Genomic DNA, 24,467 nt, shown 5'->3' with positions numbered 1-24,467 from the left:
GTATAAGACGTCATAGAAGACGTTTTGCAGTGATACCTATGTTGTTGATGTAAAGAATATTTGTTGGTCCGTGTTGTGTAATGACGAGCAACCAGACTCTGCACTTGACACATTTATGAAATTGATTATCCCAGTTTCTAATAAGCATGCACCCATTAAGAAAATGACTGTAAAAACTGTTCAATCCCTGTGGATGAGGAATTGAAAAATGGTATGGTTGAGAGGGATGGGGCAAAATTAATAGCAAATAAGTCTGGCTGAAAAAACGATTGGCAAACATTTACATTACATTTCGTACTGGAAATTGAGAAATCATGTGACTAAACTGAATAAAAAGAAGAAGAAACTAAACTATGAAACAAAGATAAATGACATAAAGAATGATAGTAAAAAGCTTTGGAGCACCTTAAATGAAATGTTGGGCAAAGACGCAAACTCAGCTCCATCATTCATTGAATCAGATGGCTCATTCATCACAAAACCCACTGATATTGCCAACTACATTTAAGTAATTTAGCAGACACTCTTATCCAGAGCGACTTACAGTTAGTGAGTGCATACATTTTCATACTGGCCCCCCGTGGGAATCGAACCCACGACCCTGGCATTGCAAGCGCCATGCTCTACCAACTGAGCTACACGGGACTACAGTCAACTACTTTAATTATTTTTTCATTGGTAAGATTAGTAAACTTAGGCATGACATGCCAGCAACAAATGCTGACACTACACATCCAAGTATATCTGACCAAATTATGAAAGACAAGCATTGTAATTTTGAATTCCGTAAAGTGAGTGTGGAAGAGGTGAAAAAATGATTGTTGTCTATCAACAATGACAAGCCACCGGGGTCTGACAACTTGGATGGAAAATTACTGAGAATAATAGCGGACGATATTGCCACTCCTATTTGCCATATCTGCAATTTAAGCCTACTAGAATATGTGTGCCCTCAGGTCTGGAGGGAAGCAAAAGTCATTCCGCTACCCAAGAATAGTAAAGCCTCCTTTACTGGCTCAAACAGCCGATCAATCAGCCTGTTACCAACCGTTAGTAAACTTTTGGAAAGAATACAATGCTATTTTACAGTAAACAAATTGACAACAGACTTTCAGCATGCTTATAGGGAAGGACATTCAACAAGCACAGCACTTACACAAATGACTGATGATTGGCTGAGAGAAATTGATGATAAAAAGATTGTGGGGGCTGTTTTGTTGGACTTCAGTGCGGAATGTTGACATTATCGATCATAGTCTGCTGCTGGAAAAATGCATGTGTTATGGCTTTACACCCCCTGCTATATTGTGGATAAAGAGTTACCTGTCTAACAGAACACAGAGGGTGTTCTTTAATGGGAGCCTCTCCAACATATAATCCAGGTAGAATCAGGAATTCCCCAGGGCAGCTGTCTAGGCCCCTTACTTTTTAAAATATTTACTAATGACATGCCACTGGCTTTGAGTAAAGCCAGTGTGTCTATGTATAGGGATGACTCAACACTATACACGTCAGCTACTACAGCGACTAAAATGACTGCAACACATCATATCAAATCAAATTTTATTTGTCACATTCGCCAAATACAATAGGTGTAGACCTTACCGTGAAATGCTTACTTACAAGCCCTTAACCAACAATGCAGTTCTAGAAATAGAGTTAAGGAAATATTTACTAAAGAAAAGAAAGTCAAAAAAATTGAATAAAATCAAAAAGTAACACAAGAAAATGACATAACAATAACGAGGCTATGTACAGGGGGTACCGAGTCAATGTGCTGGGGTACAGTTTAGTCAAGGTAATTTGTTAAGTAACTATGCATAGATAGTAAACAGTGAGTAGCAGCAGTGTAAAAACAAAGGGGGGGAGGGTCAATGTAAATAGTCACTTTAATAGTATAAGCTGTTAAGGAGCCTTTTGGTCCTAGCCTTGGCGCTCCGGTACCACTTGCCGTGCAGTAGCAGAGAGAACAGTCTATGACTTGGGTGACTGGAGTCTTTGACACCGCCTAGTATATATGTCCTGGATGTCAGGAAGCTTGGCCCCAGTGATGTACTGGGCCAAACGCACTACCCTCTGTAGCGCCTTACGGTCAGATGCCACGGTTGCCATACCAGGCGGTGATGCAACCAGTCAGGATGCTCTCGATGGTGCTGCTGTAGAACCTTTTGAGGATCAGGGGACCCATGCCAAATCTTTTCAGTCTTCTTAGGGGAAAATGGTGTTGTCGTGCCCTCTTCACAACTGTCTTGGTGTGTTTGGACAATGATAGGTTGTTGGTGATGTGGACAACTCTCGACCCGCTCCACTTCAGCCCCATCAATGTGAATGGGGGCCTGTTCGGCCCTCCTTTTCCTGTAGTCCACGATCAGCTCCATGGTCTTGCTTACATTGAGGGAGAGATTGTTGTCCTGGCACCACACAGCCAGGTCTCTGACCTCCTCCCTATAGGCTGTCTCATCGTTGTAGGTGATTAGGCCTACCACTGTTGTGTCGTCAGCAAATGTAATGATGGTGTTGGAGTCGTGCTTGGCCACGCAGTTGTGGGTGAACAGGGAGTACAGGAGGGGACTAAGAACTCACTCCTGAGGGGCCTCAGTGTTGAGGATATGCGTGGCAGATGTGTTGTTGCCTGCCCTTACCACCTGGGAGCGGCCCGTCAGGAAGTCCAGGATCCAGTTGCAGAGGGAGGTGTTTAGCCCCAGGGTCCTTAACTTCGGGATGAGCTTTGTGGGCACTATGGTGTTGAACGCTGAGCTGTAGTCAATGAACAGCATTCTCACATAGGTGTTCCTTTTGTTCAGGTGGGAAAGGGAAGTGTGAAGTGCGATTGAGATTGCATCATCTGTGGATCTGTTGGGGCGGTATTCGAATTGGAGTGGGTCTAGGGTTTCCGGCATGATGGTGTTGATATGAGCCATGACCAGCCTTTCAAAGCACTTCATGTACCGACGTGAGGGCTACGGGGCGGTAATCATTTAGGAAGGTTACCTTCGCTTTCTTGGGAACAGGGACTATGGTGGTCTGTTTGAAACATGTAGTTATTACCGACTCGGTCAGGGAAGGTTGAAAATGTCAGTGAAGACACTTGCCAGTTGGTGCGTGCATGCTTTGAGTACACGTCCTGGTAATCCGTCTGGCCCCACGGCTTTGTGAATGTTGACCTGTTTAAAGGTCTTGCTCACATCGGCTACAGAGCGTGTGATGACAGTCATCTGGAACAGCTGATGCTCTCATGCATGCTTCAGTGTTGCTTGCCTCAAAGCGAGCATAAAAGGCATTTAGCTCGTCTGGTAGCCTCGCGTCACTGGGCAGCTCGCGGCTGGGTTTCCCTTTGTAGTCTGTAATATTTTTCAAGCCCTGCCACATCAGACGAGCGTCAGAGCCGGTGTAGTAGGATTCAATCTTCGTCCTGTATTGATGGTTTGCCTGTTTGATGGTTCGTCTGAGGAAATAGCGGGATTTCTTATAAGCGTCCAGATTAATGTCCTGCTCCTTGAAAGTGGCAGCTCTAGCCTTTAGCTTGGTTCGGATGTTGTCTGTAATCCATGGCTTCTGGTTGGGAAATGTACGGACGGTCACTGTGGGGACGACGTCGTCGATGCACTTATTGATGAAGCCGGTGACTGAGGTGGTATACTCCTCAATGCCATTGGATGAATTCCGGAAACATATTCCAGTCTGTGCTAGCAAAACAGTCCTGTAGCGTAGCATCCGCGTCATCTGACCACTTCTGTATTGTGCGAGTCACAGGTACTTCCTGCTTTAGTTTTTGCTTGTAAGCAGGAATCAGGAGGATAGAATTATGGTCAAATTTGCCAAATGAAGTGTGAGGAAGAGCTTTGTATGCATCTCTGTGTGTGGAGTAAAGGTGGTCTAGAGTTTTTTCCTCTGGTTGCACATGTGACATGCTGGTACAGTGAGGGAAAAAAGTATTTGATCCCCTGCTGATTTTGTATGTTTGCCCACTGACAAAGACATGATAAGTCTATATTTTTTAATGGTAGGTTTATTTGAACAGTGAGAGGCAGAATAACAACAAAAAAATCCAGAAAAACGCATGTCAAAAATGTTATAAATTGATTTGCATTTTAATGAAGGAAATAAGTATTTGACACCTCTGCAAAACATTATTTAGTACTTGGTGGCAAAACCCTTGTTGGCAATCACAGAGGTCAGACGTTTCTTGTAGTTGGCCATCAGGTTTGCACACATCTCAGGAGGGATTTTGTTCCACTCCTCTTTGCAGATCTTCTCCAAGTCATTAAGGTTTCGAGGCTGACGTTTGGCAACTCGAACCTTCAGCTCCCTCCACAGATTTTCAATGGGATTAAGGTCTGGAGACTGGCTAGGCCACTCCAGGACCTTAATGTGCTTCTTCTTGAGCCACTCCTTTGTTGCCTTGTCCGTGTGTTTTGGGTCATTGTCATGCTGGAATACCCATCCACGACCCATTTTCAATGCCCTGGCTGAGGGAAGGAGGTTCTCACCCAGGATTTGACGGTACATGGCCCTGTCCATCGTCCCTTTGATGCGGTGATGTTGTCCTGTCCCCTTAGCAGAAAAACACCCCCAAAGCATAATGTTTCCACCTCCATGTTTGACGGTGGGGATGGTGTTCTTGGGGTCATAGGCAGCATTCCTCCTCCTCCAAACATGGCGAGTTGAGTTGATGCCAAAGAGCTCGATTTTGGTCTCATCTGACCACAACACTTTCACCCAGTTCTCCTCTGAATCATTCAGATGTTCATTGGCAAACTTCAGACGGCCCTGTATATGTGCTTTCTTGAGCAGGGGGACCTTGCGGGCGCTGCAGGATTTCAGTCCTTCACAGCGTAGTATGTTACCAATTGTTTTCTTGGTGACTATGGTCTCAGCTGCCTTGAGATCATTGACAAGATCCTCCCGTGTAGTTCTGGGCTGATTCCTCACCATTCTCATGATCATTGCAACTCCACAAGGTGAGATCTTGCATGGAGCCCCAGGCCGAGGGAGATTGACAGTTCTTTTGTGTTTCTTCCATTTGTGAATAATCGCACCAACTGTTGTCACCTTCTCACCAAGCTGCTTGGCGATGGTCTTGTAGCCCATTCCAGCCTTGTGTAGGTCTACAATCTTGTCCCTGACATCCTTGGAGAGCTCTTTGGTCTTGGCCATGGTGGAGAGTTTGGAATCTGATTGATTGATTGCTTCTGTGGACAGGTGTCTTTTATACAGGTAACAAGCTGAGATTAGGAGTACTCCCTTTAAGTGTGTGCTCCTAATCTCAGGTTGTTACCTGTATAAAATACACCTGGGAGCCAGAAATCTTTCTGATTGAGAGGGGGTCAAATAGTTATTTCCCTCATTAAAATGCAAATCAATTTATAACATCTTTGACATGCGTTTTTCTGGATTTGTTTGTTGTTATTCTGTCTCTCACTGTTCAAATAAACCTACCATTAAAATTATAGACTGATCATTTCTTTGTCAGTGGGCAAACGTACAAAATCAGCAGGGGATCAAATACTTTTTTCCCTCACTGTAGAAATTAGGTAAAACTGATTTAAGTTTGCCGGCATTAAAGTCCCCGGCCACTAGGAGCTCCACTTCTGGATGTAAGATATTAAAGTTTTTAATGTCCCGTTGGTAGGATAGTCTTAATTGTAGATCGTCCAGTTTGTTTTCCAATGATTGCACATTGGCCAATAATACGGAGGGAAGTGGTGGTTTACCTACTCATCGTCCATCGCCCATACTACTGGCGTCACAATGCAGGAGTCCGGGAGTATGGGGTTGTTGTCTCTGGGCCTCTCCTCTGTGTCATACAGCCGGGACAGTGCGTCTGCTTTCACTTTCTTCGTACCCGGAATGTATGACAGTGTAAAATCAAACCGGGTGAAGAATAGGGCCCACCTGGCCTGGCGAGGATTCAGCCTCCTCGCTGCCCGGATGTACTCCAGGTTACGGTGGTCCGTCCAGACGAAGAAAGGGTGTTTCGCCCCTTCGAGCCAATGCCTCCACACGGTCAAAGCTCGGACAACAGCCAACTGCTCCCGATCACCAACGTCGTAGTTCTGCTCCGCCCGGCTGAGCTTCTTAGAGAAGAAGGCACAGGGGCGGAGCTTGGTTGCGTGCCCGAGCGTTGGGATAGGACAGCACCTATCCCTACCTCGGACGCATCCACTTCCACTACGAACGGTAGTGATGGATCGGGGTGGGCCAGTACCGGGGCTGAGGTGAGCAGACCCCGCAGGCTCTTGAAGGCCAGGTCAGCCTCAGCAGACCAGCGGAGCCGGGATGGCCCACCCTTCAACAGGGATGTAATGGGAGCTGCGGCCTTGCCAAAGCCCTGGATAAACCTCCGATACTAGTTGACAAAGCCAAGGAAGCGCTGCACCTCCTTAACCGTGGTTGGAGTCGGCCAATTACGCACGGCTGAAATGCGAGTTCCCTCCATCTCCACACCTGAGGTGGTAATGCGGTATCCGAGGAAGGAGACGGACTGCTGGAAAAACATACACTTCTCTGCCTTAGCATAAAGGTCATTTTCCAACAGTCGGGCCAGCACTTTGCGAACCAGGGACACATGTTCGGCGCGCTTAGCGGAATACACCAGGATGTCATCGATGTAGACCACCACACCGCGACCAAGCATGTCCCGAAACACCTCGTTCACAAAGGACTGGAAGACGGATGGAGCATTCATCAAACCGTAGGGCATCACCAGGTATTCATAATGCTCCGTGGTTGTGCTGAATGCTGTCTTCCACTCATCCCCCTCCTGAACACGCACCAGGTTGTATGCACTCCTGAGATCTAGTTTAGTGAAGAAGTGCGCCCCATGCATTGACTCAATCACTGAAGGAATGGGGAGAGGATAACTCAATCTAATCGTCTCCTTATTCAGTGATCGATAATCAATGCACGGGCGCAGACCGCCGTCTTTCTTCTTCACAAAGAAGAAACTCGAGGAGGCGGGTGAAGTGGAGGGACGTATATACCCCTGGCCCAGGGACTTGGTGACGTATGTTTCCATAGCCTCCATTTCAGCCTGCGACAGGGAGTACACATGACTCCTGGGAGGTACAGCGTCTACCCGAAGGTTTATCGCGCAATCCCCCGCCCGATGAGGTGGTAATTTAGTCACTCACGTCTTTAAAAACGCATGCGCCAAATCAAGGTATTCGGGGGGAATGCGCACGGTGGAGGTACCGTCTGGACTTTCCACCGTGGTTGCACCAACGGAAACACCTAGACACCTACCCTGACACTCTCGCGACCACCCCGTGAGAACCCTCTGCGGCCATGAGAAGGTGGGGTTGTGGAGTGCTAACCAAGGGATACCTAATACCACAGGGAAAGCAGGAGACTCAATAATCGAAAAAGTAACCTGCTCACAATGAGTCTCCTGGGTGATCATGGTGACTGATACAGTGACTTCCTTTTCAAACCCGGACCCTAATGGTCGACTATCAAGTGCTCTGATGGGGAGTGGAATGGATAGGGGAACCAATGAAATGCCTTGACGGCGTGAGAATGCCCTGTCCATAAAGTTCCCAGCTGCGCCTGAATCGACTAGCGCCTTACACTGGGGAACTAACATGTGATCGGGAAAGTGGATAGGTAGGGTACAGTGCGCAGCAGAGAGCTCTGAACGAGTGTGGGTGTTCGATACCTGGGGTGATACGAGAGTGCCCTGCCTGCTGCCTCCAGGCCCAAAAGAGCTTTGACTACGACGTGTGGTGTACTGTCCCTTCGTGCCACCAGAGTGGCACTGTCGCTGTCGTCCTCCCCTCTCTCGGACGGCGGCTCCACCCAGCTCCATCAGCTCGGGATCCGAGTCGTCCGGGGTGGAAAAGGGCAGACCCCTACCAGGACGTCCTCTGGCTGCCAGCAGGTTGTCAAAAGGATGGCCATGTCCACCAGTTTCGTGAAAGACAACATGGTGTCCCGGCAGGCTAGCTGCATATGGCACCGGAAATGGTCGATCAGGGCCCGCTCGTTCCACCCGGACCCCGCTGCCAGAGTCCAAAACTCCAACGCGAAGTCCTGCGCGGTCCTCGTCCCCTGCCTCAGGTGGACCAGCCGCTCGCCCGCCTCTCGACCCTCGGGCGGGTGATCGAAGACACCCGAAAGAGGCGAGCGAACTCCCTGTAGTCCTCCAACGCGGCTCCTCCTTCGTTCCAAACCGCGTTGGCCCACTCCAGGGCTTTCCCCGAGAGGCAGGAAACGAGGACGGACACCTTCTCCCGCTCCGATGGCGCCGGCCTGATGCTGGAGAAGTAAAGCTCCAGTTGGAGGAGGAATCCTTGGCAGAGTGCCGCCGTCCCGTCTAACGCCCGTGGTCGGGATATCTGGATCCCTCCGGGTGCTGGGGTGTAGGTAGCTGGATCCGGTTGGCCAGCTGGTCTAGACAGATCGGGTCCTCTCCTCTCCAGGCGTTGGACGACCTGAAGAACCCGATCCATCGCTTCCCCCAAGCTGGCCAACATCGTGGAATGCTCCTGGACCCGTGCCACGACGCCAGGCATGCGCTCTTCTCCCACTGACTCCATAGCGGGTGGGTGATTCTGTGATGAGTGTAATAGAAGGAGTCAGGCGCAGGAGGGTAATCACGAATAAAGAGTTTATTCCGTCGTACACAAATAGCGCTGGATAGCGACAAACAAAACAGGCACAGGGGAAATATCTACCCCGGCAATAACAAGATACAAGTAGCTACACCGAGCTACACTACTCTCACAAATAAACAATCACCCACAAGGACGAGGGGGGCAGAGGGAACACTTATACTAATGAGGGGATAAGAACCAGGTGTGTGTGATTGACAAGACAAGACAAATGGAATGATGAATAATGGAGCGGCAGTGGCTAGTAAGCGGCGACGACGAACGACGAAGCCTGCCCAAACAAGGAGGGGAGGCAGCCTCGGTGGAAGTCGTGACAAAGGCAGGTCCTACAAGCCCTAGTTTTGTCGCACCTGGACTACTGTTCAGTCGTGTGGTCAGGTGCCACAAAGAGGGACTTAGGAAAATTGCAATTGGGTCAGAACAAGGCAGCACGGCTGGCCCTTGGATGTACACAGAGAGCTAACATTAATGATATGCATATCAATTTCTCCTGGCTCAAATGGAGGAGAGATTGACTTCATCACTACTTGTATTTGTGAGAGGTATTGACATGTTGAATGCACCGAGCTGTCTGTTTGAACTACTGACACACAGCTCGGACACCCATGCATACCCACAAGACATGCCACCAGTGGTCTCTTCACAGTCCCCAAGTCCAGAACAGACTATTGGAGGTGCACAGTACTACATAGAGCCATGACTGCATGTAACTCTATTCCACATCAAGTAACTCATGCAAGCAGTAAAATTAGATTAAAAAACAGATAGAAATACACCTTTTGGAACAGCGGGGACTGTGAAGAGACACAAACACAGGCACAAACGCATGCATACACACACGATAACATACACATGTACACATGGATTTTGTGTTGTAGATATATGGTAGTAGAGTACACACTTAATGCGTTGTGAAATCTGTTGTGAATGTATTGTAATGTTTTTAAAATTGTATAACTGCCTTAATTTTGCTGGACCCCAGGAAGAGCGGCCTCGGCAGCAGCTGATGGGGATCCATAATAAATAGAAATACAAATAGAGCCCAGATTGAATAGAGCAGGTTGTCAGCCAGAATGCGGTGAACAAGGCAGTTCAATGACGCACAATTTAATTATATTCACTGAACTTTCTCCTCAAATTTTGCAGTCAGGGGATTTTTTGGGGAATGTATTATACCAGCCTCTCTACCAGTGGCCAGCTCAGTACAGACAAAACATACAGAAATAGATTAGGAGAAGCTTTCACAACCTAGGACAAAGATTTAGGCACAGTAGTTTTGATAGAAGAAAAATGCAACCAGACAAAAACAAACATTCAAGCATACAAAGACTACAAATGTTATCAACAAACGGATATGATACTTGCATGAAATTGCATTTTATTTATGGGTGGTCCTCTGTAGCTGTCACGGATTCTGCCGAGGCTGCTCCTCCTCCTTGCTCGGGCAGGCTTCGGCGTTCGTCGTCCCCGGAGTACTAGCTACCACCGTTGGATGTTTCGATGTTTGTTTGGTTTGGTCTGTCTGTTGCACCTGTGTCCGTTTGTGTCTAAGTATGTGTCCTATAAGTTTTCTGCTTTGTGTATGTGAGTTTGTGTGTTGTTGTCCGCCTGTCCATTGATGTCAGAGTTTTGTACTCATTTAGTTAGTGTTTTACGCACTGCTTGCGTAATCGCTCGCCTCCAGTGTTTGAGGCCCGTTTATTTTTGTATTGTATATTTGACTAGTAAAGTCTGTTTGACTGAGCTTCTGTGTCCTGCGCCTGACTCCGACACCGCATCCACATCAGCCCCATTGACAGTAGCACCAGGTCCTTGTCACTGTGAGTGTCTGAGTCTGTATGACAGAGACACAAGTGTCCACCACCCACATTTGCCACAGGTCCAAACATACTGTAGCTGTGTAGTTTAGCAATCTGAAGACAGTCACTTTTAAAGCTACATCAGAAAAGTAAACTTTCCCAATGTCCCCACAATACACACTTTACTCGCGCACTAGCACACGTTCTGCTGTATTTGGGTACTCTCACAAGGTCAACCAACACCAACCTAGCTGTGATATTTAGGGACTAGAGGACCCTCACAGGCACACAAGCCACACCCCCTTTGGTTCACAGTAACGCTAAAGATTCACAACATACTCTTACAATCGGCTAGCACTTCGTCTGTAATGGCAACACACTGTTACTATGGGCTAGTATCTATTTCTATGGTGCTACAAAGGCACTCTGCCTGTAAGTATCAACACCAGGTGATTTTGACAAGTGGATCTGAGTGAGAACCAGCACAGAGAAACCCTATTCTACACGACAGAGTGCCTCTCTACACCACCATAATACACCACAAGGTCCAGGGTTATGCTCCTGCAGTCTGCATCTGTACCACTATAAACAGTTATCTGTTATATGTGCTCTATATTACAATCTTGAAAAAGACTATCTACAGTCTACCCAGGAGTGCTTCAGAACCAGCACAGAGAAATCCTATTCTACTCGCCTCTTGACACTGATGCTTCACAAGAACTATAGTAGGTACAGTAACCCATGTACTACAGTACCCATTGAACACTCACATAATCATCACAGCTACAGTGTTCTTTTTCAGTAGATTGACATAGACTGGTACCAAACCTCCAAGAACAAGTAATGTGTGTCTTATTACCAAATACAATTTCAGTTCATGATACATATCAATTAGATGACCACATTGTTGAATCATCACTAACCTTGGCAGACTTGTATGTAGGTGTAATATAACCTACAAAACATTCTTCATTACTACCCATACCATTCTTGTCTGAAAATGCTTAAAGCCACAGTACAGACAAATAAAGCAAAATGTCTACCATATTTTATAAAATATTTACATGTTCACTTCTGTCTCTCCTTTTTTGGTCATGGGATGAGTGAAATGGCACTGATACAACTTATATAAACTCAATTTGAGACAGAAAATAAAATCGCCGTACATAAAGTCATTCAATACCACCACATTGAAAAAAAGGGAAAAGCCTTGATATAAAATGTAAATGTCACACATGGATAGTTCTGTTGTTTAAATATCAGACAAACATGCAAATATTTTTGTAAAAATGTTTACATACATAATATGGTTTTCTTCAGCCTTGTTTTCCCACTATGTACACAGGCAGATACTAGCTTGGTCCCAGATCTGTTTGTGCCGTTGCCAACTCAGACAACTGACAGGGAGTTAGAATGATAGAACAAGCAGGCTGGCATTCAGGCTAGGCAGATACAGGATACCATGTAACAGTAACAAGGGGATGGTTATATATTTGGTTGAATTGTAAAGGTAAATGGGGAGAAGGGTTTTCTGGGTAGTTTAGTCTTTCAGGAGGAGTACATGTAGGGTAAGGCAGATATCCAGCCCCCTGATATCTTCACTAATATTGCCACAGTCAGTCAGAATAGTTGAGATCCAGCAGCACCCCATCTCACTTCACATTGAATCCATATAGTCGAGTCTTGCCCCTCTACCCGTCTCCTGCTTTCATTCAGACATTATTGTCCCTTTCAATATGTCTCCATACATTCTCTCCCACCCCTCTTACTAGATTCAGGTGGTACAGTCCAATCTGCACTCCTCTCACTGGATCCAAAAGCTAGTGCCTCCTTACATTCTCCCACTCTCTCTCACCCCTCACTCAATCCAGGTGGTACAGTCCTACTATGTCTCTCTCAATGTACGTGTCTCCTTATTTCGCATTCTTCCAACCACTTTCAGCCCCCTAGATAGTACATCCCAATCTGCACCTCCAACTCACTCACTGGATCCAGACAGTATTGTCCTTCTCAATGAGTCTCCTTGAGTCCTAGGTACATTCTCCCACCCCCCTTTCACAAGTTGCAGGTGCTACAGCCCACTCTCCACACACCCCTCACTGGATCCAGATGGTATTGGCCCGGTCTGGTCCGCGTGGGTCGGCGGTCAGATCGCCGAAGGTAGAGAAGAACTGCTCCATCTCTTTCTGAAGCATCTCATTCCTCTTCTCCGCATCACCCTTGGCCCGCTCGGCATTACGGAGCTTGATCTCCACCATTGTGTACTTCTTCCTCTCCTGGTCCAGCTCCTCGTGGAGAGCCTCCATCTCAGTCTCCAACTCCAGGTTACAGTGCTCCAAGCTGAGGGGAGAAGGGAGGAGAGCAGTGAGGTTAGGTTTATTAGGGTTAGGGTTGGGTGAGCTCCTTGTGGAGGATACCCATCTCAATCTCCAACTCTAGGTAATGGTGCTCAAGACTGCAGAGAGGGGAGGGAAGTATTAGGCCGGGTTTAAAATAAATGCAAATAAACTACCTGTGCACAGCGATAGACATTGTCACTGATGTTCGCAGAGATCACGCTCAAGCAAGAATTCACATTTAAAACTAATTTGCAGTGCCCTGGTCATTTTATATGTTTGTTTGAATTCCGACCTTAGAGAGCAGTGAGGTTAGAGGGAGGACAAAGTTACTTGGTGAAATGCATGAATTGTATACAGATTAATACAATGCACCATTTCAATATTGTAATGCAACAGTAGGGGGTACTCTACCTCTTTATCCTGACCTCGTACTCTGTCTTCTGCTTCTGCATCTCCTGTTTCAGACTAGCCACCAGGCTGTGTAGAGCACTGTGACTACTGGGTCCGTTACTGACGGGGAACGTCTCACTGTTATCACTACTGCTGGTGGCCCTGCTACCCCTTCCTTCTTCACCTCCACCCCCGTTCCTCTGCTCCCATTTCCCCTCCAGGTCCTCCCCTGGCTGAGGCTGCTCGTCGAGGGAAGAGAGCCCCCCAGGTCCATCCAGCAGCAGCAGGGGGTCCTCGAAGTGTCCTAGCCCCCTGTAGAAGTCCTGTTCTGGGCAAGTGGTGGTGGAGGACCGGCAGGACATGGAGTTGTCTGGTAGAGAGATCTCACAGGAGGAGGTGGACCACGTAGCACTGTCCACACTTTGCTTGTCTTCACAACTGGAACTGAGAAACGGCTGTTGTTGATTCTGTAACTGTTGTTGTTGTTGCTGCTGAACATTGTCATAGGTGGACAGCCGGTTCTGGGCTGTCGTCTGCTCCCCACAGTCCCAGGACTTGCTGTCTCGTAAGGTGACTGTGTAGCCGTTGGGCACCCACAACCCATTGCGCCCATTCAGCGTGCCGTTCACCACGTCAGTACTCGAAACGCCCATGCGGACACCTCCTCCATTAGGGATCCCGCTGGTGCCCATCTTGGTGCCCGAGCCCTTCAGTGTGCCCGTGCATCGAGCCTGGAGGCTGCTGTTGCCTCCTAATAATACAAATAATGTAAAAACAATTGGGGGGGGTGACGCCTTTTGGGAAACACTAAAGTACATTAAAATCAAAGTGAAAGCCTAGTTCAATTAAAATCAGATGAAACAGGACAGATCACATAGGGGTACTGGGAAAGGCACAAAAAGGGAGGTAGAACAATCACAGGGCATTCACAGGACTTTACCTGTGTTGCCGGGTAAAGTCTGGCTCTTGTCCTGGTGGGCTGCATCCCCGGAGGACGAGGAACTAAACGAGCCGTTGGTGACGATGCCACTGCCCTTGGAGAACGCTGGATTCTTCTTAACGGTTAATGGTGGGCTGCGGGCCAGGTTGAACCGCCTGGTAACCTGGCTGTTCCGGGGGATGGCTGAGCGGGGGGAACCAGAGCCGTTGTTGTCTAATTTTACCAGGGGCTGGCGGTGGGGTGACTTGGGGGTGTCCCAGGAACAATGTCTAACCCCAGGTGTATTCTGGGTGTTGTTGTTCTGTTCTGGGGAGTTTTGCAGCTGCTGGCCTACAGTCACCGTCTGGGTCGGCCTCCTCTGGACCAAGATGATCATAATATATACCACTTAGCAGGCACTTTTATCCAAAAATAGCATCCGCTATAAGGGTTGGGGTCAGGAAGTAATCCGAAATGTGAGTTTTGCTCAATGCTTCTCTGGGTGAATGTTTGTTGTATAAATTGAGACTGGGTTATATATGTATATTTGTCACCTCAGAGCTACCATTCTGTACCGTAAACAAATACCACCAACCTTGGTTGTGTGACAATAAAGTATATTGTACTGTATCTTGTATGTGAAACATTTGGAATTAGAATTTCAGTTTACTTCCTAAACTGACTGAATTGAAATTGACCCCAACCCTGGAGTTTATGCAATTCCTGTGTGGATTGCATCAAAAAACTTGGTGTTGCTATGTAGTGCACAACTCTGAGCCAACGGAGCCATCACCCACCTCGTTGTTGTTGTTGTTGACCAGCTCCAGTGTCGTAGGATTGTCCTCGTGTCTGGGGAACAGGACGTCGTGACGACCAATCAGAACAGACATCAGCTGCTGCACCAGCACGGTACCTGCAGACACACCAGTCCAGAACATATTCACACATTATAGATGATAGATTACACTCACAGATCACAGATTACAGATCATATACAATGAGATTGCTCGTCAGTCAAAGTGTGTAAATAACAATGAGCAGGCTATGTTTTACTATGTTTTGGCTCCTTATTGAGGTCATGGATGTTATTTTTTCCACATAAAAGTTACAAAAATAAACCTGAATGAGATAGCAGAAAGGCTATGATTTTATTGGATCATTTATTGGTCATTTTTTCCACATTAAAGTTGAGTGAGCTAGCAGAGATTTACCTTCCAAGATTGCTACAGGATCTTCAATCTTTGGCCGCAGTATATTTGGACCAAAGACCGTGGCCAAGTTCTGGACACTCATCTTATTCACACCTGAATAGGACTGGACTTCATCTAGAAATCTGGAGGGGGAAACACAATTAACACCCCAGTGAGCTTTTTAATGTTAATTCAATGTTTTAGCTATAAAAACAAATAAAGAGAGTCTTACACTCTATGTATAAACTCCCAGTAATTTATCGGGTAAGAAACCACCAACATTTCGGCATCACTGTGCCTTCTACAGGGTGTTAAATGTTTTGCAGGTCTGTCTGTGAAGAATAATAGTTTTCACAGTAATAGAGTAAGTAATATTACTATACCTGCATATGTACTGTAGCAGATTGTAGTTGACTGGAGGTAAGCATTCCACTTGTCTTTTCAATTCCTTCATTCCCTGGGGAGAGATAACGCACACACGCACGAACACACGAACACACGAACACACACACACACGCTTAACAGTAATAGACAAAACTGTTTACAGTGCCTTGCAAAAGTATTCATCCCTCTTGGCGTTTTTCCTATTTTGTTGCATTACAACCTGTAATTTAAATTGATTTCTATTTGGATTTCATGTAATGGACATACAGAAAATAGTCCAAATTGGTGAAGTGAAATGAAAAAAATAAGTTGTTTCAAAAAATTCGGAAAAATTAATAACGGATTCACCCCCTTTCCTATGAAGCCCCTATATAAGATCTGGTGCAACCAAATACCTTCAGAAGTCACATAATTAGTTAAATAAAGTCCACCTGTGTGCAATCTAAGTGTCACATGATCTGTCACATGATCTCAGTATATATACACCTGTTCTGAAAGGCCCCAGAGTCTGCAACACCACTAAGCAAGAGGCACCACCAAGCAAGCGGCACCATGAAGACCAAGGAGCTCTCCAAACAGGTCAGGGACAAAGTACAGATCAGGGTTGGGTTATAAAAAAATATCAGAAACTTTGAACATCCCACGGAGCACCATTAAATCCATTATAAGAAAAATTGAAAGAATATGGCACCACAACAAACCTGCCAAGAGAGGGCCGCCCACCAAAACTCACGGACCAGGCAAGGAGGGCATTAATCAGAGAGGCATCAAAGAGACCAAAGAGAACCCTGAAGGAGCTGCAAAGCTCCACAGCGGAGATTGGAGTATCTGTCCATAGGTAATTGGTAATGCTCTTCAGTAGCTAACTAGAAATACGTTTAAATGTACAATCAGGGGTGTAATCATTGGCTTACCTGGTCAACTGGCTTACCTGGTTAAATAAAGGTGAAAAAAAAAAAAAAAAAAAAAAAAATAATAATTTCATTAGTTTTCCAACTAAAACAGGAGTTGGACAAATTCAGGTAAGTCCCTCCCCGTTTGCTTCCATTTAAGAAACATTTTGCAACAGATCGGCGGAATGTATACACCAGGGTTCTCCCTAGGATTTTCTGACAAGGTGGTGCTGATGTAGGTCTATGGTGGGGTAGGGGGGAGGTCCGTAGGGGTTAGTCAACTTCTCTCTTAGCAAGTTGGAGCGTTTTTTTTTTTTTTTTTACATGTCATTTTCTGAAACCTAGAGTCTTAAATTATATCAAACAATGTAGCCAACACAGAATAGAAGTCTTATGTTTGATCCTATAAATGAAATTGAGGTGGTCTCAGTGACACTGTAGGGGTAGTGATTATTCTAATTAATAGATGTCTATGTGGATAGTCTAGTGAAAATGGCACATACCGTATTGGTCCGAATATAAGACGACCCTGATTATAAGACGACCCCCCGTTTTTCAACACAAACATTTAGAAAAACAGATTTGCAGACTAGATTTGCCGAACAAAGAACTTCATTTTATTTTAAAATAACAATATTAAAAACACAGTGAATTAAACACAAAGGCAAACTATGTACAGTATGATTCAAAATTAATATCAAGCAATAATAAAGCAACATTTTTAAATAACAGAGAAAATACAGGCCACACATTTAACTAAACTTAACAAAAATTCGCCAAACTTCTCCTCCGATGTCTCTCTATCCCTCACACACGTCCTCTGCCCCGCTGTGTTCGCTCTCGCTGTCATCGCTCCCCAGCTGCTCCGCTTCCACCGGCTCCTCCCAAAGCACGTCGTCCTCGCTGCCGTCCAATGCATTTGAGATGCAACATTTTTTAAAGCCATCGATGATGCTCTGTGAGGGAATAGCATCCCATGCATGCAGGATCCATTCACACAGTAGACGGACTGACGGCTTCTGTATTTTCCCGGTCGGTGTGAGTGCGTGGTTGCCAGACAGGAGCCACTCTGTGTATTTTTTTCGCAGGTTATCCTTGAAAGGCTTGTTCACAACTACGTCCAACACCTGTAGCTGGCTTGTCATTCCCCCTGGTATGATCACAAGATCCCCGTTCATTGCTCGCACCTGACTTTTCACGGGCTCAGTCAGATGTCCGCGGAACGCATCCAGAACGAGCATGTTCCTCCTCTTCCTCAGTCCCCCGTAGCGTGCGCCCCACACAACCTTTAGCCAGTCCACTACAAGCCCCGACTCCATCCAGCCCTTCTCCTGGGCGCGCACAATAATGCCAGCTGGCATTGGGTCCTTTGGCACAGTCTTACGCTTAAGAATGACATACGGGGGGAGTTTGCTGCCACCAGCGAGACATGTCAACATGACAGTGACGCGGCTCTTCTCGTTGCCCGTTGATTTCACCAACACAGACTTTTCTCCCTTTCTATTGACAGTCACCGATGTTGGCATGTCGAAATAAACGGGTGTCTGATCAGCATTGCCGATCTGATCCAGCGGGTAGGAGTGCTTCTTCCTCAGGTTGATAACAAAGCGCTGAAACGAAAGCAGCTTCTCTCCGAAGTCTGACGGCAGGCGTTGGGCCAAACTCGTTCTCCGTCTAAGTGACAGTCCATTACGCCGCATCATCCTACGACACCAGCCGAGGCTGGCTTTAAATCCAGTGATGTTGAGCTCTCTGGCGATTTCCAGGGCCTTAACCTGGATGACAGCTCTGGTAATGGGCATTCCCTCACTTCTTTTTTCCCTGACATATTCAAAAACCCTCCGGTCAACCTCAATGAAACGACCACTTTGAGGACCACGGAAGGATTTTCGCTGACTGTTAGCATCTTTTAGACGTTGTTTTTCTGCTCGCCATCTTCTTACATTACACTCAGTGACCCCGAATGTCTTGGCAGCTTGGCAGTTGTTAGATGACTCTGCCTTATTGACAACCATTATTTTGAAATTGGCATCATAGCTCCTCCGCTGTTGTTTATTGACCTGGCCCACTTTTGAGCCACTTGTCTCTAAATGGTCAGCCTGTCTTTCCATCTTTAAACACCGGTAACGGGCTGGTTGTTAAGGACGCCTCTTCCCTCCGTCCGGAACGAATTTTTGGCGCCATCTGTGCCCGCGAATGTGTATTGACATTTAAAGGGAGCGCCGAAGAAGAGAAACTGCGCTCTGAATACTAGACCCCGAATATAAGACGACCCGACTTTTTTGGACCTATTTCGAGGGGAAAAAAGGCCGTCTTATATTCGGACCAATACGGTAGTATGTAATATGATGGGCTCAGCTGCAACTTCAGACGGTTGAGGCGAAAACCACAATGTGCCAACTAGAAGCCTATTTTTGTGTATTTTAGGGTAGTTTTTAGTACAAGCGTACTTTGACCTCAAATTGCATGCAGGTTGGCAGGTCTGCCCTAATCTAATTCAATATATCTGCATAATTTATCTTATAAGACCAAGTCAATGTAACAATTCATACATGATCATGCACGATCGAGTAGTGAACCTAATTAGATCTCCATCTATATTCTGCTCCAGATCTTATCATAATTAATACTCATTGGTAAGTGTCCCAAATGCCACACTATTCCCTGTCCAGTGCACTACTTTTAACCGGGAATAGGGCATCATTTGGGATGCAACCCTAACCCTGCAATGCTCAGACCATTATTGTATCTTTATTGATCTGACTGGCTTTTGCTGTGGGCCACTCTCAAGGTCTACACGTATCCTGTGAAAAACCCTTAATTCTCTTTGACACTTCATTGTATCTTTGAAACAATTAAAAGAAAAGGCAATAAAGCGGGGTACTGTAGGAAGATGAGAAATATAATGAGAAAGAGATGCTGCTTCTTCAATTCAATCTGCGGGTCATGCTCAGAACTTTGATTGTGTTTGCTGTGAAATGACTGGATACCTATTTGTATTTTATTATGGATCCCATCAACCTATGGGTTGACTGGCTGAATGGGGACACTAATGCTCTCAGAGGTAAAAAACCTGGAGGTAAATTCACACAAGAGCACACACACACACGTGAGTGCTGAATGGAAGATGAAAGCAAACAAGTTTGGAAAGTGACTGAGGGGAGCATAGGATTGATACCCTGTGAAACAGCAAGCCTTGTAGTGTGAGAGAAGTGAAAACCAATTGGTAATTGAAATACAGACGAGAGGCACAACAAAGTCATTGTACTGATACTACGGGCTATGGATGATTGAGCAGTGAGAAACCAGCTTCAAGTTTTAAGAAAAGAGCTCAAAACGTTGATATGGGTTGTTCTTATACTCACACAATAACACAGTAACAGCCATATCAATACAATCAATACAAATATACTGAATGATGTTCTATACATTTACAGTAATTCATTTTCTGCATCTAAAAGGGAACCATATTTCCTATCTAGTGCCAGGGCCGTTGTCATAAGCAGTGCATAGGGAATAGGGAATAGGGGAATAGTCTTAGCCACAGGAATAACTTACAGATTCCTCGTCTTTGCTGAGCAGCTTAGTGCAGGAGAGGAACTCATCAAACTTGGAGAAGGGGATGACTGGCTCTGGCAGCTCTCTGAGATACAGCTTGAGTAGAGAGGCTACTGTATGGACATCTGTATTACTGCAGAGAGAGAGAGAGGGAGGGAGGGAGGGAGGGAGGGGGGGGGGTGAAATTGAGAAAGAGAGCAAAATATGGAGGCAGTGGGAAGAAGAGAGGCAGAGAGATTAAGAGTAAGATGAAGCACCTTAATGCAAAGAAGACATTAACACATATCAATGTATGGAGGGGGCAATGAGGGAGGGAAAGGAGAGCGGGAGGGAGGATGGATTGCATGAATTTGGATCCTGTCATAAATAAAGTGTGACGGTAACCTGATCCTAAATCAGTGGGAGTGAATGTGATCACTTGTCTCTCTCACACAGGCAGCACCTGTCGCTGGGGTGTGGGAGGGTGATGGACGACCTGGAACCTGACAATCGCAAACAAGGAGCAATTTATGGGAGTCGCGGGGTGGAAGAGGTGGGTGGGAGGCGGGAAAGGGGAGGCTGCCATCTCTCATGTGCCTCTATCATCTCTGAGTTATGGAAGGTAGTACAGTCCTGATACAAATGACACAGACAACACTCCCATACCACATATTATATGTCTCTCAGTAGGGGTTCTATACATCCTCTCGCTCGCCCTCTCTCTCTCTCTCCACATCTATCTCGTTCTCTCTCTTTCCATCTCTTTTTTCTCTGTCTGCCTCTGTCTCTCTCTTTCACTATTTATCTTTCCCTCTCTCTGTCTCTCTTCCTCCTCTCTCCCTTTCTCTCTCTCTCTTTGCCCCTCTCTCTCTTTCTTGCTCTCCCTCTTTGTTTGCCACCCAGGTCTCACCCACCAATTAGCAGTTCCACCTCATTGTGATAGAATAGGAGCTGAATTTAAAACAGTCCCAGTTATCACCTCCATGCCAGTTCTCTCTTCACGCCTGCCCTGCGTTGCTGTAAAAGTGTTGAATTCAGAGCTAGAATGCTACTGTAGCACTGTCAGTGTCAGAATGCGAAACACCTTTGTCACTTTATTTATGGCAGCCCAAATTCATGCACACCATCTCCCTCTCTTTCTCTATTGAATACATTGACATGCATATTGGAAATCCTGCAGAGGCAGCCTTTTTGTCAAGTACTGTACCTAGTTTAGACATGCAGATTACTCACTGACCCACATCCTGCTCACTGTTGTCAAGGAATAAGTATAGTAGAATAATATTTTAGTAGTCATTGTGACCCAAAGGGCAGTTTTCTGACTTACGTTTTGGTGCAAGTTTCCTATTGACATTAATTCATAATTTACAGTTGTGCACACTCCTATCGACTCTGAATCGGACTTAAGTCCAAGTCCCTAAGAACAAACAGCTACCCTATCTGAGAAGAACATGGTAGAGTGATTTACATGCATATCAACAGCAGTTACAGTGTGTAAGCTATCAGTATTCTCTCCGACCATGGTAATAGTCATTATACAGGTGAATACGGAAAGTATTCAGACCCCTTCACTTTTTCCACATTTTGTTACGTTGCAGCCTTATTCTAGAATGGATGAAATAAAAAAATGTTACTCATCAATCTACACACAATATCCCATAATGACAAAGTGAAAACAGGTTTGGTGAAATTTTGGCACATTTATTAAAAATAAAAAACAGAATTACCTCATTTACATAAGTTTTGCTATGAGACTCGAAATTGAGCTTAGGTGTATCCTGTTTCCGTTGATCATCCTTGAGATGTTTCTACAACCTGATTGGAGTCCACCTGTGGTAAATTAAATTGATTGGACATGAGTTGACAGTGCATGTCAGAGCAAAAACCAAGCCATGAGGTCGAAGGAATTGTCCGTAGCGCTCGGAGACAGGATTGTGTCGAGGAACAGATCTGGGGAAGGGTACCAAAACATTTCTGCAGCATTGAAGGTCCCCAAAAACACAGTGGCCTCCATCATTCTTAAATAGAAGATGTTTGGAACCACCAAGACTCTTCCTAGAGCTGGCCGCCCGGCCAAACTGAGCAATCGGGGGAGAAGGGCCTTGGTCAAGGAGGTGACCAAGAACCTGATGGTCACTCTGACAGAGCTCTAGAGTTCCTCTGTGGAGATGGGTGAACCTTCCAGAAGGACAACCATCTTTGCAGCACTCCACCAATCAGGCCTTTATGGTAGAGTGGCCAGACAGAAGCCACTTCTCAGTAGAAGGCACATGACAGCCCACTTGGAGTTTGCCAAAAGGCACCTAAAGACTCTCAGACCATGAGAAACAAGATTTTCTGGTCTGATGAAACCAAGATTGAACTCTTAGGCCTGAATGCCAAGCGTCACGTCTAGAGGAAACCTGGCACCATCCCTACGGTGAAACATTGTGGTGGCAGCATCATGCTGTGGGGATGTTTTTCAGCGGCAGGGACTGGGAGACTAGTCAGGATCGAGGCAAAGATGAACGGAGCAAAGTACAGAGAGATCCTTGATGAAAACCTGCTCCAGGATGCTCAGGACCCTAAGCACAAAGACAACGCAGGAGTGGCTTCGGGACAAGTCTCTGACTATCCTTGAGTGGCCCAGCCAGTGCCCTGACTTGAACCCAATCGAAAATCTCTGGAGATACCTGAAAATAGAGACAGAGCTTGAAAGGATCTGCAGAGAAGAATGGAAGAAACTCCCCAAATACAGGTGTGCCAAGCTTGTAGCGTCATACCCAAGAAGACTCGATGCTGTAATCGCTGCCAAAGGTGCTTCAACAAAGTACTGAGTAAAGGGTCTGAATACTTACGTAAATGTGATATTTCGGTTTTACATTTTTTATAAATTAGCAAAACTTAATAAAAACCTGTTTTTGCTTTGTCATTATGGGGTATTGTGTGTAGATTGATGAGGGAATAAAACAAATTAATACATTTGAGAATAAGGCTGTAACATAGCAAAATGTGGAAAAAGTCAACAGGTCTGAATACATTCCGAAGGCACTGTACACAACAGAAAATACATGTGTACGTGTGTGTATAGTACGTATGTTATCATGTGTGTTTGTGTATGCGTGTGTCTGTGCCTGTGTGTGTGTATCTTCACAGTCCCCGCTGTTGCATAAGGTGTTTTTCTATCTGTTTTTTTTCTATCTGATTGCATGAGTTACTTGATATGGAATAGAGTTTCATTTAGTCATGCCTCTGTGTAGTACTGTGCGTCTCCCATAGTCTGTTCTGGTTTTGGGGACTGTGAAGAGACATCTGGTGGTGGGCTTGTGGTGTATGCATGGGTGTCTGAGCTGTGTTCTAGTAGTTTAAACTGACAGCTCGGTGCATTCAACATGTCAATACTTCACACAAATACAAGTAGTGATGAAGTCAATCTCTCCTCTACTTTGAGCCAGGAGACATTGACATGCATATTATTAATGTTAGCTCTCCGTGTACATTTAAGGGCCAGCCGTGCTGCCCTATTCTGCGCCAAATTGTAATTTTTGTAAGTCCCTCTTTGTGGCTCCTGACCAGACAACTGAACAGTAGTCCAGGTGAAACAAAACTAGGACATGCCTTGTTGATAGCATTGTTAAGAAGGCAGAGCAGGGATGTATTATGGACAGACCTCTCCCCATCTTAGCTGCTGTTGCATCAATATGTTTTGACGATGACAGTTTACAATCCAGGGTTACTCCAAGCAGTGTAGTCTCCTCAACTTGCTCGATTTCCACATTATTCATTACAATATTTAGTTGAGGTTTAGTGAATGATTTGTCCCAAATACAATGCTTTTAGTTTTTGAAATATTTAGGACTAACTTATTTCTTGCCACCCATTCTAAAACTGACTGCAGCTCTTTGTGAAGTGTTGCATTGATTTCACTTGCTGTGGTAGCTGACATGTATACCGTTGAATAATCAGCATACATAGACAAACAGGCTTTACTGAAAGCCAGTGGCAGGTCATTAGTAAAGATTGAAAAAAGTAAGGGGCCTAGACAGCTGCCCGGGGGAATGCCTGACTCTACCTGGATTATGATGGAGAGGCTTCCATTAAAGAACAGCCTCTGTGTTCTGTTAGTCAGGTAACTCTCGATTCACAATATAGCAGGGGAATTAAAGCCATAACACATACATTTTTCCAGCAGCAGATTATGTATGTTAATGTCAAAAGCTGCACTGATGTCTAACAAAAAATGCTCCCACATTTGTGTAAGTGCCATACATGTTGACTGCCCTTCCCTATAAGTGTGCTGACAATCTGTTGTTCATTTGTTTATTGTGAAAGAGCATTGTATCTAGTCACAATTTCTTCCAGAAGTTTACTAGGTTGCAGGCACTGGTTAGAGTTTGAAGCTTTTTCTTGAGTGGGCAGCTTGAT

General features: G+C 45.6%; 1 protein-coding gene across 1 annotated transcript in view; it reads right to left on the bottom strand.

The window, feature by feature from the left end:
* Positions 1-11,442: 11,442 nt before the first annotated feature.
* Positions 11,443-24,467, bottom strand: part of arhgap24 (Rho GTPase activating protein 24) — a 152,879-nt gene continuing 139,854 nt past the window's right edge. The window contains exons 4-10 of the mRNA XM_084159389.1: positions 20,085-20,217; positions 15,633-15,706; positions 15,271-15,392; positions 14,857-14,972; positions 14,081-14,438; positions 13,162-13,891; positions 11,443-12,751 (exon numbers count right to left, since the gene is read on the bottom strand). Of these exons, the coding sequence (XP_084015515.1) occupies positions 12,508-12,751; positions 13,162-13,891; positions 14,081-14,438; positions 14,857-14,972; positions 15,271-15,392; positions 15,633-15,706; positions 20,085-20,217 (1,777 nt within the window). The 3' untranslated portion in view covers positions 11,443-12,507. The remainder of the gene's footprint in view (positions 12,752-13,161; positions 13,892-14,080; positions 14,439-14,856; positions 14,973-15,270; positions 15,393-15,632; positions 15,707-20,084; positions 20,218-24,467) is intronic.

This window comes from Coregonus lavaretus (assembly GCF_964263955.1).
Source record: "Coregonus lavaretus genome assembly, chromosome: 4".
Classification (NCBI taxonomy): domain Eukaryota; kingdom Metazoa; phylum Chordata; class Actinopteri; order Salmoniformes; family Salmonidae; genus Coregonus; species Coregonus lavaretus.
The sequence above is the reverse complement of the archived record's forward strand: the minus strand, read 5'-3'. Positions and strand labels throughout refer to the sequence as shown.